Genomic DNA, 17,217 nt, shown 5'->3' on the forward strand with positions numbered 1-17,217 from the left:
AACCATGTGTATGTGACCATTAACATCTGCTAACCATGTGTATGTGACCATTAACATCTGCTAACCATGTGTATGTGACCATTAACATCTGCTAACCATGTGTATGTGACCATTAACATCTGCTAACCATGTGTATGTGACCATTAACATCTGCTAACCATGTGTATGTGACCATTAACATCTGGTAACCATGTGTATGTGACCATTAACATCTGGTAACCATGTGTATGTGACCATTAACATCTGGTAACCATGTGTATGTGACCATTAACATCTGGTAACCATGTGTATGTGACCATTAACATCTGCTAACCATGTGTATGTGACCATTAACATCTGGTAACCATGTGTATGTGACCATTAACATCTGCTAACCATGTGTATGTGACCATTAACATCTGGTAACCATGTGTATGTGACCATTAACATCTGGTAACCATGTGTATGTGACCATTAACATCTGGTAACCATGTGTATGTGACCATTAACATCTGCTAACCATGTGTATGTGACCATTAACATCTGCTAACCATGTGTATGTGACCAATAACAATTGATTTGATTTACTACAACCAAACAAAGGTTGTGTCAAGCAAGTGAAAGTTACAAAAATGTTGTCATTTGACCGCATCTTTTGACCGTGCTTCTTGGTGGTTGGGGAAAATATATATATTTTTATTGTTGTTATAAAAGTAAGCTGTTACCCTGTTCCAAAGCATAAGCTTTCTCTTTCATAGTTGTAACAAAGGTACCCCACAAATAAAATTGATTGAACACTTGAATTTTGGCATTTTTGTTTTTACATATAGCCTACAGTAACAAACTAATGAAAATGCTATTGTGTTATTTGAAATCATATTGTAATGTTAGCCAAGGCCTTCATAAACACAACCACATTATTATTTTTGCTATAGCATATATGAAATATATGAATTCCACAGTCAGAATGACTGCTCATTAGCTTAAAGGGGGGGTCCATGGAAGCCCAGCAGACCTAGTGTTAAAAGCTTCCATCTGATAAGCACTCTGTTCTGTCCTACATACCAATAACAGGACACATCTGGTATACTGGAGCATGACTGATTCTCCATATGTATACTACCCTCCTCTGTACCCTGTTCTTCTCTACTGGGAGTGCCATGGAGGGGTGGGAGACTATGAAAAGAGGACAGAGGGTGGAAATGGAGAAGAGGAGAAGAGGGAGGATGTCCTTGACTTGTGGCGGTGCTATGTCCCTAGCCCACCCATCCCATCACCCACCTTATCCTGGGCTCTCTCTCTTTTCCCTTCTCCCTGGCAGTGCCATGTCCCAAACCCGACCCCATCACCCACCTTATCCTGGGCTCTCTCGCTCTTCCCTTCTCCCCTGGCAGTGCCATGTCCCAACCCCGAAACCCTCACCCACCTTATCCTGGGCTCTCTCTCTTTTCCCTTCTCCCTTGGCAGTGCCATGTCCCAACCCCATCACCCACCTTATCCTGGGCTCTCTCTCTTTTCCCTTCTCCCTTGGCAGTGCCATGTCCCAACCCCGACCCCATCACCCACCTTATCCTGGGCTCTCTCGCTCTTCCCTTCTCCCCTGGCAGTGCCATGTCCCAACCCCGAAACCCTCACCCACCTTATCCTGGGCTCTCTCTCTCTTCCCTACTCCCCTGGCAGTTGCCATGTCCCAACCCCGAAACCCTCACCCACCTTCTCCTGGGCTCTCTCTCTCTTCCCTTCTCCCCTGGCAGTGCCATGTCTCAACCCCGACCCCATCACCCACCTTCTCTTGGGCCAGTTGTCTCTCGGCCTTGTGGCTCGTCTCCAGCTCCAGGCGGATGTGGTCCATCTCGGCTCTCAGCCTGCCCAGGGAGGCCTCCTGGTCCTGGGCCGCACGCTGCCTCTCCTCCTCCCTGAGCACCCCCAGCTCCAGCAGCTGCTGCTTCCTCTGGCTGTGGGCGTGCTGCAGCTCGTCCCTCAGAGAGGACACCTGCTCCTCCAGGTCAGAGATGACCTGGGGTCAGGGAGATACACAGGTACACTCACGTCAGGAAAGAGGTAGCACACTAAGACACTACTGTTTGGAGACACTAATAAGTTCTGTCCTGCCGTGGTATTGGCAGAACAACTGCAACACTGTAAGTGTCACACTGAGCGTGTTCGTCTCCTAGCGACTGCTTGTCAGATCCGTGGTACAGGGTATTTAAAAAGTTACTTTTTAGTGCCCACAACTTTAACAATTCATGTGCAGCACACACATATACACACACTCATGCACACACATAAACACACACACATAAACACACACATATATACACACACAAGTGGGTATGACACCCAATCTCAGGGTCAGTCAATGACACCTGTCTCAGGGTCAGTCAATGACACCGGTCTCAGGGTCAGTCAATGACACCGGTCTCAGGGTCAGTCAATGACACCGGTCTCATCTGGCCTACTCTTTCAACATTAAAAGCTCTGATCAGAACTAAAACAGTGAGGAAGTATTCCAGGATGACGTGGAATGGAACAGCGAGGCCGGGGGAATCCCAGTTTGGGCTGGGAATAGAGAGGAGCAACAACAAGCACAGGGAATGCCAGAGTGTCTGCCCGCTCAGCCAGCTCGGCAGGAAGGGAAAACACACACACCCGTCCCTCTGATCTGAGTCACACAGGCTAGGCAGGGCCCACATCAAAGAAGAGGCATTCCACTAAGGTCAGCGGTCTGATTTAATGAGAGAAATTAGCCTAAATCAAAGGTCACTCAGTCAGGAGGAAAATGGGCACCGCTGCCATGTCTCATTTCAGGAAGTACAGAGAAGAGACTAGTCAGAGAACTAGAGCAGGAGCATGTGTGTGTGTGTGTGTGTGTGTGTGTGTGTGTGTGTGTGTGTGTGTGTGTGTGTGTGTGTGTGTGTGTGTGTGTAAATCAAGCCGGCCTCAGGGAAACGTTTAGGGCTGTAGTTGACAGGGACCTCCATTTGGAAGTCAATCTGTGGTTTGTGCGTGTGTAATGGGGATTGTGTGTTCTACCAAGTGTGCACGCCTGCAGATGTGTGTGTGTGTATAAGCCTGTGTGTGCATGCTTTCATGTGTGTGTGTGTGTGTGTTCGCCCGCAGATGTGTGTGCTGGCTTATGTAGGGGCTGCAGTGCAGAGATGGACTGACCCCTCTCCTGACCCCTCTTCCTTTGAACTGATCTAAAGCTTTGACTTTCCCCCAGCACAGCTCTTTGATTCAGATTGCTGCCAGAGAGCAGCATTACAGCCACATTACATTACAGGAATGCTAATGACCAAGCCAACCGCATTTAAACAGACATTAACTAACAGGCTGTTAGGCAGCTTCTGGACTGGTATGGAATTATTGACCTGTAGTATGTATGTGAATAGAGCTAGAAATTATGGAGGAATGTGAGCGATTGAGAGAGGGGGAGGCAAAGAGAGAGAGAGAGATACAGAGAGAGAGCGGGGGGAGGTAGGGAGAGATTGAGAGAAGGGGGTGACAGAGAAAGAAAGAGAGAAGGGGGAGGTAGGGAGAGATTGAGAGAGAGGGTTGTGGTGTCTATAGACAATGAGAGGGTTGTGGTGTCTATAGACAATGAGAGAGGGTTGTGGTGTCTATAGACATTGAGAGGGGGTTGTGGTGTCTATAGACAATGAGAGGGGGTTGTGGTGTCTAGACGATGAGAGGGGGTTGTGGTGTCTATAGACAAGGAGAGGGGGTTGTGGTGTCTATAGACAATGAGAGAGGGTTGTGGGTGTCTATAGACAATGAGAGAGGGTTGTGGTGTCTATAGACAATGAGAGAGGGTTGTGGTGTCTATAGACAATGAGAGGGTTGTGGTGTCTATAGACAATGAGAGAGGGTTGTGGTGTCTATAGACAATGAGAGAGGGTTGTGGTGTCTATAGACAATGAGAGGGGGTTGTGGTGTCTATAGACAATGAGAGAGGGTTGTGGTGTCTATAGACAATGAGAGGGTTGTGGTGTCTATAGACAATGAGAGGGTTGTGGTGTCTATAGACAATGAGAGAGGGTTGTGGTGTCTATAGACAATGAGAGGGTTGTGGTGTCTATAGACAATGAGAGGGTTGTGGTGTCTATAGACAATGAGAGAGGGGGTTGTGGTGTCTATAGACAATGAGAGAGGGTTGTGGTGTCTATAGACAATGAGAGGGTTGTGGTGTCTATAGACAATGAGAGGGTTGTGGTGTCTATAGACAATGAGAGGGTTGTGGTGTCTATAGACAATGAGAGGGTTGTGGTGTCTATAGACAATGAGAGAGGGTTGTGGTGTCTATAGACAATGAGAGGGTTGTGGTGTCTATAGACAATGAGAGAGGGTTGTGGTGTCTATAGACAATGAGAGGGTTGTGGTGTCTATAGACAATGAGAGGGGGTTGTGGTGTCTATAGACAATTGAGAGGGGGAAATCTGAGGACCGTATGATGATTTGCTTCAGTTTGACCCATTGATTTTCTAGGAATATAATGCATTGTGTATGGTTTAATTTGACCCATTGATTCTCTAGGAATATAATGCATTGTACATAGTTTAAGAGCAGTAACCCCATAAGAAACCAAAATATAAGCTTGTTCAACTCCAATGTCTGAAAACAATGTAAATGTAAACAAACACTTTGCCTCAAAACATGGTTAAAATTATACATTTGATATCATGGATGGTCAATCCTTGCATCCATAGCTCTGTCTATGTACATTTCTCCAGGTCATCACTTAGGTTTTTAGTGCCACAGGAGCGTGGAGGTAACTTTGTTATTGTTTCAATTAAAGATTCTAGTTTTAAACTGTATGTAGCATCATGTGAATAGGAATGGAAAATATATGTATATCAAAAAAACCTTCCCCCTCTCTCTCCACAGACACATTCTACTGGTCATTTACCTCTCTCCAGACACCCTCTACTGCCCCCCCCTCTTTCCACAGACACCCTCTACTGTCCCTTCTCTCTCCAGACACCCTCTACTGCCCCCCCCTCTTTCCACAGACACCCTCTACTGTCCCTTCCCTTCTCTCTCCAGACACCCTCTACTGTCCCTTCCCCTCTCTCGCCACAGACACCCTCTACTGTCCCTTCCCCTCTCTCACCACAGACACCCTCTACTGTCCCTTCCCCTCTCTCTCCACAGACACCCTCTACTGTCCCTTCCCCTCTCTCTCCACAGACACCCGGGCATCCCAGGACAGTGAGGTTCTCTCTCGTTATGGCTTCAGTCACATGGCAATTAGAGCATAAAGCGTCTGAAGTCTTTTTGTGTGGAAAACCTCACAGAGACATCAAAGGCTGCATCACCACAACACCCAGATGCCATGGCTGTGTCACCTACCCTCACACACAGAAACAGACAACACAGAAAAATAGGAGGATACACACGAACTCACACACAAACACACACACATACAGAGTAAGAGAGACAGCCATAAACAGTCCCAGGCGTGATGGTCGACATGACTTCAAGGGCAGGCAGCTATTAGACCTGGTCCCTGAACAGCCTCTAATGTAGAATTCCCTCTTCAACTCGTCTGGCTGATCCCTCTTCCCTACAACTTTAATATGTTTGGAAAACAACATATAGGCTAACAACATATAGGCTAACAGCATATAGGCTAACAACATATAGGCTAACAACATATCGGCTAACAACATATAGGCTAACAATATAGGCTAACAACATATAGGCTAATAACATATAGGCTAACAACATAAAGGCTAATAACATATAGGCTAACAACATATAGGCTAACAACATATAGGCTAACAACATATAGGCTAATAACATAAAGGCTAACAACATAAAGAATAATAACATAAAGGCTAATAACATAAAGGCTAATAACATAAAGGCTAACAACATAAAGGCTAACAACATATAGGCTAATAACATATAGGCTAATAACATATAGGCTAATAACATAAAGGCTAACAACATAAAGGCTAACAACATATAGGCTAACAACATATAGGCTAACAACATATAGGCTAACAACATATAGGCTAACAACATATAGGATAACAACATATAGGCTAACAACATATAGGCTAACAACATATAGGCTAACAACATATAGGCTAACAACATATAGGCTAACAACATAAAGGCTAATAACATATAGGATAACAACATATAGGCTAACAACATATAGGCTAACAACATATAGGCTAACAACATATAGGCTAACAACATATAGGCTAACAACATAAAGGCTAATAACATATAGGCTAACAACATATAGGCTAACAACATATAGGCTAATAACATATAGGATAACAACATATAGGCTAACAACATATAGGCTAACAACATATAGGCTAACAACATATAGGCTAACAACATATAGGATAACAACATATAGGATAACAACATATAGGCTAACAACATATAGGATAACAACATATAGGCTAATAACATATAGGCTAACAACATATAGGCTAACAACATATAGGCTAACAACATATAGGCTAACAACATATAGGCTAACAACATATAGGCTAACAACATATAGGCTAACAACATATAGGCTAATAACATATAGGCTAACAACATATAGGCTAACAACATATAGGCTAACAACATATAGGCTAACAACATATAGGCTAATAACATATAGGCTAACAACATATAGGCTAACAACATATAGGCTAACAACATATAGGCTAATAACATATAGGCTAACAACATATAGGCTAACAACATATAGGCTAACAACATATAGGCTAACAACATATAGGCTAACAACATATAGGCTAACAACATATAGGCTAACAACATATAGGCTAACAACATATAGGCTAACAACATATAGGCTAACAACATATAGGCTAACAACATATAGGATACTGAAACAAAAGCTGGAAATAAAAGGACTGCCTAGTATTGTTGCAGCAGGTGCATAATTGCATGCTGAACTGAAGGGTGTCAATTTAGTCCAACAGTCCTACTCTTCATGACAGCTTCCTCATACCATGCTGACATAGAATGTGTGATTAAATACATGTTGACTAATATGAATGTTAAGTCGTTTGTTGTATGAGGTTATACTAAATCACCTGAAGCGGCAAGAATAGATTTGAGAGGTGAGGAAATTGAAAAAATTGAAATTAAATAGATAAAATCCAATATTCAAATATATGAATGGATAGGGGATAGAGAGAACAAAAGACAGAGAGAGAGACAATCTGGAGGGGAGAGCACATCTGTCTGAGCTTGGACTGAACATCAATAGGGAGAAAGAGAGGGAGGGAGACAGGGACAATAAGAGACAGCTGCAGTTGGAAACAAGCTCATTTGTGGCATGTGACAAGTGGACGAGATTTAAAAACAATAGCTACCCCTACTCCAAATTCCCACCCACTCTCAGAAAATCATTTCTAATAGCAATGCTTATAAGAAATCAAAATGTGGAGCTGAATGTCATCTGCAATCTAATGACTTAGGTACTACAACACACAACAAACGTCAGCCATTGATCTCTCTGTCAGCATGAGACATGTGAAAGTGAAACAACATGCAGTCCTACCTCAATCACAAAAAGATGTGATCTAATCAACATGCAAAAATCCCAAACATAACTCTAACCAACACACTGATGTGTCAACTCAACAACAGACAGAGCCCAATGGCTATAGGATGTCTGGGAGGAAGGGAAGACAGGACTGGCCTGACAAAACCATCTATAGGGACTGATCAATCGTTCAATTACAAGGCAGAGAGAGAGACAGACACCCCCCCCCCCCCTAAGACACAGCGTTCTTGTCCAGCTGTCTGTTGTGCAGTCTTCTCTCTCATCAGACTCCCTTCCTCAGCTCAGACTCACGCTGTCATCAGGCCCTTCATTTCTCCCGGTCTTGTTAATCACTTACTGGGGGGAAAAGTTATTTGAAAGTTTTGCCAGGGTTATTATTTAGTCCATCACAGTGTTAAGGAGAGACCCCTCTGAGGATCTGACTCTCTCCCATGCTGTTTGAAGTCCAGATGTTTCTCAGAAAATATATTTTCAGGACGTGTGAGAGGGGAAAAAACGGAATTAGCCATAAAAATGAGTTGAGTGAAGTCGCTGTAAGAAAACTAAATAATGGCTTTGGACGAGCCAATAGAATGATCACGTTTCTGTTGTTCAGGACAACAGAGCTTAAATGAATTTGTAATGTTGGTGTAGTTTCTGAAGTGGAATTCTTTGGACAGACCAATAAGGAAACAGACTCCAATGTCCTCAGAGCAGGAGAAACAATAGCATTGACTAAGTGAAATACATATCAAATCAAATCAAGTTTATTTTATATAGCCCTTCGTACATCAGCTAATATCTCGAAGTGCTGTACAGAAACCCAGCCTAAAACCCCAAACAGCAAGCAATGCAGGTGTAGAAGCACGGTGGCTAGGAAAAACTCCCTAGAAAGGCCAAAACCTAGGAAGAAACCTAGAGAGGAACCAGGCTATGAGGGGTGGCCAGTCCTCTTCTGGCTGTGCCGGGTGGAGATTATAACAGAACTATGCCAAGATGTTCAAAATGTTCATAAGTGACAAGCATGGTCAAATAATAATCATGAATAATTTTCAGTTGGCTTTTCATAGCCGATCATTAAGAGTTGAAAATAGCAGGTCTGGGAAATATCACTCCTAAACAACAACAGTTAGTCCATTTAAATATCCAGCTGCTTGAGGAGAGGACAGATCCACTGTGCCGTGGCAGACAGTCAGAACACTGACAAAACTATTTATTAGGTTTAAAAACAAGAGAAAACATGAGTATTGCACCAGAATATGGACTGTGTTTGGGGACAGAGAGGATAGCGTGTCTCTTGCGAGTGTGTTTGAGATAGGGAGTGTGTGTGTGTGTGTGTGTGTCTCCCTCTCTCTCTCGGTCTCTCTAATAGGGCTCTCTTCCACCCTCCTGTGCCACTGATCGGCTAACAGAGCAGCACAGAGCTGGCTGCAGGCTAACACATTTACTGAGAGCTGCTGTCCTGGCTGCACGGACTGGCAACTGATGCTGCTTTTTCAGCTCATCCTTTCATCTTCAAAGATAATGGTTGAAATAGAGGACTATGAGCGTGGCAAAAGCCCAGTTGACGGTTTTGGATGGGAAAAGCATCACAATGATGACCCCAAGGCTGAGGAGGAGGATTTGGGATAATTCCCTCTGTATGTTGGACGCCAACTCCAAACTCCCAACCCAGCATCACACCAATCTCCAAATAACTATTTCATCATTAGTTGATGATACAGCAAACACCACTGCAGCTGCAAAAAGGCACAAGAGCCCTTAACTGGAAACGAAACATGTCATTTAAACAGCACTGTCACTGCACAAAGCTCATTTAAACAGCACTGTCACTGCACAAAGCTCATTTAAAACAGCACTGTCACTGCACAAAGCTCATTTAAACAGCACTGTCACTGCACAAAGCTCATTTAAACAGCACTGTCACTGCACAAAGCTCATTTAAACAGCACTGTCACTGCAAAAAGCTCATTTAAACGGCACTGTCACTGCACAAAGCTCATTTAAACGGCACTGTCACTGCACAAAGCTCATTTAAACGGCACTGTCACTGCACACAGCTAATTTAAACGGCACTGTCACTGCAAAAAGCTCATTGAAAACGGCACTGTCACTGTACAAAGCTCGATTAAACGGTACTGTCACTGCACAAAGCTCATTTAAACGGCACTGTCACTGCACAAAGCTCATTTAAACGGCACTGTAACTGCAAAAAGCTCATTGAAAACGGCACTGTCACTGCACAAAGCTAATTTAAACGGCACTGTCACGGCACAACGCTCATTTACACGGCACTGTCACTGCAAAAAGCTCATTGAAAACGGCACTGTCACTGTACAAAGCTCGATTAAACGGTACTGTCACTGCACAAAGCTCATTTAAACGGCACTGTAACTGCAAAAAGCAAATTTAAAACGGCACTGTCACTGCAAAAAGCTCATTTAAACGGCACTGTCACTGCAAAAAGCTCATTGAAAACGGCACTGTCACTGTACAAAGCTCATTTACACGGTACTGTCACTGCACAAAGCTCATTTAAACGGCACTGTCACTGCAAAAAGCTAATTGAAAACGGCACTGTCACTGCACAAAGCTCATTTAAACGGCACTGTCACTGCAAAAAGCTTATTGAAAACGGCAGCGTCACTGCACAAAGCTCATTTAAACGGCACTGTCACCGCACAAAGCTCATTTAAACGGCACTGTCACTGCACAAAGCTCATTTAAACGGCACTGTAACTGCAAAAAGCTCATTTAAACGGCACTGTCACCGCACAAAGCTCATTTAAACGGCACTGTCACTGCACAAAGCTCATTTAAACGGCACTGTCACTGTACAAAGCTCATTTACACGGTACTGTCACTGCACAAAGCTCATTTAAACGGCACTGTAACTGCAAAAGGCTCATTGAAAACGGCACTGTCACGGCACAAAGCTTATTTAAACAACACTGTCACGGCACAACGCTCATTTAAACGGCACTGTCACTTCACAAAGCAAATTTAAACGGCACTATCACTGCACAAAGCACATTTAAACGGCACTGTCACCGCACAAAGCTCATTTAAACGTCACTGTCACCGCAAAAAGCAAATTTAAACCGCACTGTCACCGCAAAAAGCTCATTTAAACGGCACTGTCACCGCACAAAGCTCATTTAAACGGTACTGTCACTGCACAAAGCTCATTTAAACAGCACTGTCACTGCACAAAGCTCATTTAAACAGCACTGTCACTGCACAAAGCACATTTAAACGGCACTGTCACTGCACAAAGCAAATTTAAACAGCACTGTCACTGTACAAAGCTCACTTAAACGGCACTGTCAACGCACAAAGCTCATTTAAACGGTACTGTCACTGCACAAAGCTCATTTAAACGGCACTGTCACTTCACAAAGCAAATTTAAACCGCACTGTCACCGCAAAAAGCAAATTTAAAACGGCACTGTCACTGCACAAAGCTCATTTAAACGGCACTGTCACTGCAAAAAGCTTAGTGAAAACGGCACCGTCACTGCACAAAGCTCATTTAAACGGCACTATCACTGCACAAAGCTCATTTAAACGGCACGGTCACCGCACAAAGCACATTTAAACGGCACTGTCACTGCAAAAAGCTCATTTAAACGGCACTGTCACTGCAAAAAGCTTAGTGAAAACGGCACCGTCACTGCACAAAGCTCATTTAAACGGCACTGTCACTGCAAAAAGCTCATTTAAACGGCACTGTCACTGCAAAAAGCTAATTGAAAACGGCACTGTCACTGTACAAAGCTCATTTACACGGTACTGTCACTGCACAAAGCTCATTTAAACGGCACTGTCACTGCAAAAAGCTAATTGAAAACGGCACTGTCACTGCACAAAGCTCATTTAAACGGCACTGTCACTGCAAAAAGCTTATTGAAAACGGCAGCGTCACTGCACAAAGCTCATTTAAACGGCACTGTCACCGCACAAAGCTCATTTAAACGGCACTGTCACTGCACAAAGCTCATTTAAACGGCACTGTAACTGCAAAAAGCTCATTTAAACGGCACTGTCACCGCACAAAGCTCATTTAAACGGCACTGTCACTGCACAAAGCTCATTTAAACGGCACTGTCACTGTACAAAGCTCATTTACACGGTACTGTCACTGCACAAAGCTCATTTAAACGGCACTGTAACTGCAAAAGGCTCATTGAAAACGGCACTGTCACGGCACAAAGCTTATTTAAACAACACTGTCACGGCACAACGCTCATTTAAACGGCACTGTCACTTCACAAAGCAAATTTAAACGGCACTATCACTGCACAAAGCACATTTAAACGGCACTGTCACCGCACAAAGCTCATTTAAACGTCACTGTCACCGCAAAAAGCAAATTTAAACCGCACTGTCACCGCAAAAAGCTCATTTAAACGGCACTGTCACCGCACAAAGCTCATTTAAACGGCACTGTCACTGCAAAAAGCTCATTTAAACGGCACTGTCACTGCAAAAAGCTAATTGAAAACGGCACTGTCACTGTACAAAGCTCATTTACACGGTACTGTCACTGCACAAAGCTCATTTAAACGGCACTGTCACTGCAAAAAGCTAATTGAAAACGGCACTGTCACTGCACAAAGCTCATTTAAACGGCACTGTCACTGCAAAAAGCTTATTGAAAACGGCAGCGTCACTGCACAAAGCTCATTTAAACGGCACTGTCACCGCACAAAGCTCATTTAAACGGCACTGTCACTGCACAAAGCTCATTTAAACGGCACTGTAACTGCAAAAAGCTCATTTAAACGGCACTGTCACCGCACAAAGCTCATTTAAACGGCACTGTCACTGCACAAAGCTCATTTAAACGGCACTGTCACTGTACAAAGCTCATTTACACGGTACTGTCACTGCACAAAGCTCATTTAAACGGCACTGTAACTGCAAAAGGCTCATTGAAAACGGCACTGTCACGGCACAAAGCTTATTTAAACAACACTGTCACGGCACAACGCTCATTTAAACGGCACTGTCACTTCACAAAGCAAATTTAAACGGCACTATCACTGCACAAAGCACATTTAAACGGCACTGTCACCGCACAAAGCTCATTTAAACGTCACTGTCACCGCAAAAAGCAAATTTAAACCGCACTGTCACCGCAAAAAGCTCATTTAAACGGCACTGTCACCGCACAAAGCTCATTTAAACGGTACTGTCACTGCACAAAGCTCATTTAAACAGCACTGTCACTGCACAAAGCTCATTTAAACAGCACTGTCACTGCACAAAGCACATTTAAACGGCACTGTCACTGCACAAAGCAAATTTAAACAGCACTGTCACTGTACAAAGCTCACTTAAACGGCACTGTCAACGCACAAAGCTCATTTAAACGGTACTGTCACTGCACAAAGCTCATTTAAACGGCACTGTCACTTCACAAAGCAAATTTAAACCGCACTGTCACCGCAAAAAGCAAATTTAAAACGGCACTGTCACTGCACAAAGCTCATTTAAACGGCACTGTCACTGCAAAAAGCTTAGTGAAAACGGCACCGTCACTGCACAAAGCTCATTTAAACGGCACTATCACTGCACAAAGCTCATTTAAACGGCACGGTCACCGCACAAAGCACATTTAAACGGCACTGTCACTGCAAAAAGCTCATTTAAACGGCACTGTCACTGCAAAAAGCTTAGTGAAAACGGCACCGTCACTGCACAAAGCTAATTTAAACGGCACTATCACTGCACAAAGCTCATTTAAACGGCACGGTCACCGCACAAAGCACATTTAAACGGCACTGTCACTGCAAAAAGCTCATTTAAACGGCACTGTCACTGCAAAAAGCTTAGTGAAAACGGCACCGTCACTGCACAAAGCTCATTTAAACGGCACTATCACTGCACAAAGCTCATTTAAACGGCACGGTCACCGCACAAAGCACATTTAAACGGCACTGTCACCGCACAAAGCTCATTTAAACGGCACTGTCACCGCACAAAGCTCATTTAAACAGCACTGTCACTGCACAAAGCTCATTTAAACAGCACTGTCACTGCACAAAGCACATTTAAACGGCACGGTCACTGCACAAAGCTCATTTAAACGGCACTGTCACTGCACAAAGCAAATTTAAACAGCACTGTCACTGTACAAATCTCACTTAAACGGCACTGTCAACGCACAAAGCTCATTTAAACGGTACTGTCACTGCACAAAGCTCATTTAAACGTCACTGTCACCGCAAAAAGCTAATTTAAACCGCACTGTCACCGCAAAAAGCAAATTTAAAACGGCACTGTCACTGCACAAAGCTCATTTAAAACAGCACTGTCAATGCACAAAGCTCATTTAAACGGCACTGTCACTGCAAAAAGCTTAGTGAAAACGGCACCGTCACTGCACAAAGCTCATTTAAAACAGCACTATCACTGCACAAAGCTCATTTAAACGGCACGGTCACCGCACAAAGCACATTTAAACGGCACTGTCACTGCAAAAAGCTCATTTAAACGGCACTGTCACCGCACAAAGCTCATTTAAACGGCACTGTCACCGCACAAAGCTCATTTAAACGGTACTGTCACTGCACAAAGCTCATTTAAACAGCACTGTCACTGCACAAAGCTCATTTAAACAGCACTGTCACTGCACAAAGCACATTTAAACGGCACGGTCACGGCACAAAGCTCATTTAAACGGCACTGTCACTGCATAATGCAAATTTAAACAGCACTGTCACTGTACAAAGCTCACTTAAACGGCACTGTCAACGCACAAAGCTCATTTAAACGGTACTATCACTGCACAAAGCTCATTTAAACGGCACTGTCACTGCACAAAGCTCATTTAAACGGCACGGTCACTGCACAAAGCTCATTTAAACGGCACTGTCACTGCACAAAGCTCATTTAAACGGCACTGTCACTGCACAAAGCTCATTTAAACGGCACTGTAACTGCAAAAAGCTCATTGAAAACGGCACTGTCACTGCACAAAGCTAATTTAAACGGCACTGTCACTGCAAAAAGCTAATTGAAAACGGCACTGTCACTGCACAAAGCTCATTTAAACGGCACTGTAACTGCACAAAGCTCATTTAAACAGCACTGTCACTGCACAAAGCTCATTTAAACGGCACGGTCACTGCACAAAGCTCATTTAAACGGCACTGTCACTGCACAAAGCAAATTTAAACAGCACTGTCACTGTACAAAGCTCATTTAAACGGTACTGCCACTGCACAACGCTCATTGAAACGGCACGGTCACTGCACAAAGCTCATTTAAACGGCACTGTCACTGCACAAAGCAAATTTAAACAGCACTGTCACTGTACAAAGCTCATTTAAACGGTACTGCCACTGCACAACGCTCATTGAAACGGCACTGTCACTGCACAACGCTAATTTAAATGGCACTGTCACTGCACAACGCTCATTTAAATAATATCACAGCACAAAGCTCATTTAAACAGCACTGCACAGCACAATGCTCATTTAAACAGCACTGTCATGTTTGTACATATAGAAAAAGTGTGATTTATAAAACAATCCTACGAGCATCATACACACACCGGTAGTAGATCACCATATACCAACTGTTCATACAACCAAAAGGTTTTATTTGGCTCGGTCAGTTGTGGCTTGACCAGTAAAATAAAGAGGACCATTAGGACAATTCAAGTTGCTTTATTATATAACCTTTATTTGACTCCAGGCCTTTATTGAGCAGGGTAACAATGACAGTTGTCTCTGTCCAGACTCCAGGCCTTTATTTAGCAGGGTAACACAGACAGTTGTCTCTGTCCAGACTCCAGGCCTTTATTGAGCAGGGTAACACAGACAGTTGTCCCTGTCCAGACTCCAGGCCTTTATTTAGCAGGGTAACACAGACAGTTGTTTCTGTCCAGACTCCAGGCCTTTATTGAGCAGGGTAACACAGACAGTTGTCTCTGTCCAGACTCCAGGCCTTTATTGAGCAGGGTAACACAGACAGTTGTCCCTGTCCAGACTCCAGGCCTTTATTTAGCAGGGTAACACAGACAGTTGTTTCTGTCCAGACTCCAGGCCTTTATTTAGCAGGGTAACAATGACAGTTGTTTCTGCCCAGACTCCAGGCCTTTATTTAGCAGGGTAACACAGACAGTTGTCTCTGTCCAGACTCCAGGCCTTTATTTAGCAGGGTAACACAGACAGTTGTCTCTGTCCAGACTCCAGGCCTTTATTGAGCAGGGTAACACAGACAGTTGTCTCTGTCCAGACTCCAGGCCTTTATTTAGCAGGGTAACACAGACAGTTGTCCCTGTCCAGACTCCAGGCCTTTATTTAGCAGGGTAACACAGACAGTTGGTCAGGGAAGGGGCTCCAGCAGAGTATCCTGGATAACAACAAATGGTGATGAGGACAGGAAAGAGAACTCTTGTGCTCCACCACCTCCTGCTGCATCTCCCTCTCCTCTTCCTGCTGCATCTCCTTCTCCTCCTGCGTAGTCTCCTCTTCCTCCTGCATCTCCTCCTATGTCTCTTCCTCCTCCTGCATCTCCTCCTCCTCCATGTTGACCACGACTCGTTTGTTGTCCTTCCCAACTGGTTGGGTGGGGTGGAGGCCAGCCTATTTATTAGACTCATCCTACCATGTGAAGGGGATGAGTCGGGATTACTCATCCTCACGACGTGTGGCTGACATCCGCTCCCTCTGCCAGCTTTCCATAGTCAGGAAGAGAGAGAGTAAGTGAGCAACACAATCCTTCCAGAGAATCCAGGAAGAGAAGGAAGAGCGGGAAAGCAGGGCCTGGATCCAATCACCTCGCCAGGAATTGATTCCCCAAATCCTGACAGTCACATCGGGACAGATTCCATTGTCTGTCTTCCTCACACACAAGATAGTGTGGGTGATTGGTTTGATGGAATGTTGAATACCACGTAAGCCTCACAATAGTGAAAAGTACTAAGTAGTAAGAATTAAGTAGTGCATTTAAGCTATGCTTGCCAGTTTCAGAAAGCGTTCATATTTTCTGGATGCATCAACAAAATACTCTGCTTTTCAACATTCCTCTTTCAAAACTCTCAGGACTTTTCAGAATCTGTGGAGGTTGAATGCCCCATTTATTTCCATCTGTATGACAGAGTTTGAAAGGGGTAAACGTCTATGGTAATGCAAACCTACTTCATAATATGGGACTTAAAGTGATGTTAAAAAAACTAATCTTTCTAATTGGCTCATTCATGCCCCCTCCTGTCCCCTGTAACTATTCCCCAGGTCCTTACCGTAAATGAGAATGTGCTCTCAGTCACCTTACCTGGTAAAATAAGGGTAAATAAATACAAATAACATACGTAAATTCTGGAGCCCAACTGCTGCTCTCCAAGAACCCTAACCACAGAGAGAAGTTTTGTTTTATTTATTTTTAATTGGTGGAGGGGAGATTTTGGGGTGCGTTGTGGCTCGATGTGACTCCACATAATCGTATGGTCGGGCGATGGCCATGGCAGAGACAGACAGACTAATCAGAATAGTAGAGTGGGTGCCAACAGATACCTCAAATCATAGTTGAGAGAGTATGTTCAGGGTAGCTGTGTGTGTGTGTGTGTGTGTGTGTGTGTGTGTGTGTGTGTGTGTGTGTGTGTGTGTGTGTGTGTGTGTGTGTGCGTGTGTGTGTGTAGTAAGATGAGATCTTTTCTTCCACTGAAAGGAGCAGGCCATATAGAAAGCTGTCACCTCTGCCAT

The 17,217-nt window shown here is 44.0% G+C and overlaps 1 protein-coding gene across 4 annotated transcripts in view; it reads right to left on the minus strand.

Moving 5' to 3' along the window:
* Positions 1–17,217, minus strand: part of cep112 (centrosomal protein 112) — a 223,418-nt gene that overhangs the window by 110,241 nt on the left and 95,960 nt on the right. For all 4 annotated transcript variants that reach the window (XR_011674562.1, XM_071396422.1, XM_071396432.1 and 1 more), the window contains exon 21: positions 1,766–1,996. Coding sequence is in view for 3 of the 4 variants with exons in the window: in XM_071396422.1 (XP_071252523.1) it covers positions 1,766–1,996 (231 nt within the window). In the remaining variant the exon portion in view is untranslated. The remainder of the gene's footprint in view (positions 1–1,765; positions 1,997–17,217) is intronic.

The sequence above is a fragment of the Salvelinus alpinus genome, chromosome 1 (assembly GCF_045679555.1).
Source record: "Salvelinus alpinus chromosome 1, SLU_Salpinus.1, whole genome shotgun sequence".
In the NCBI taxonomy this organism is placed as follows: domain Eukaryota; kingdom Metazoa; phylum Chordata; class Actinopteri; order Salmoniformes; family Salmonidae; genus Salvelinus; species Salvelinus alpinus.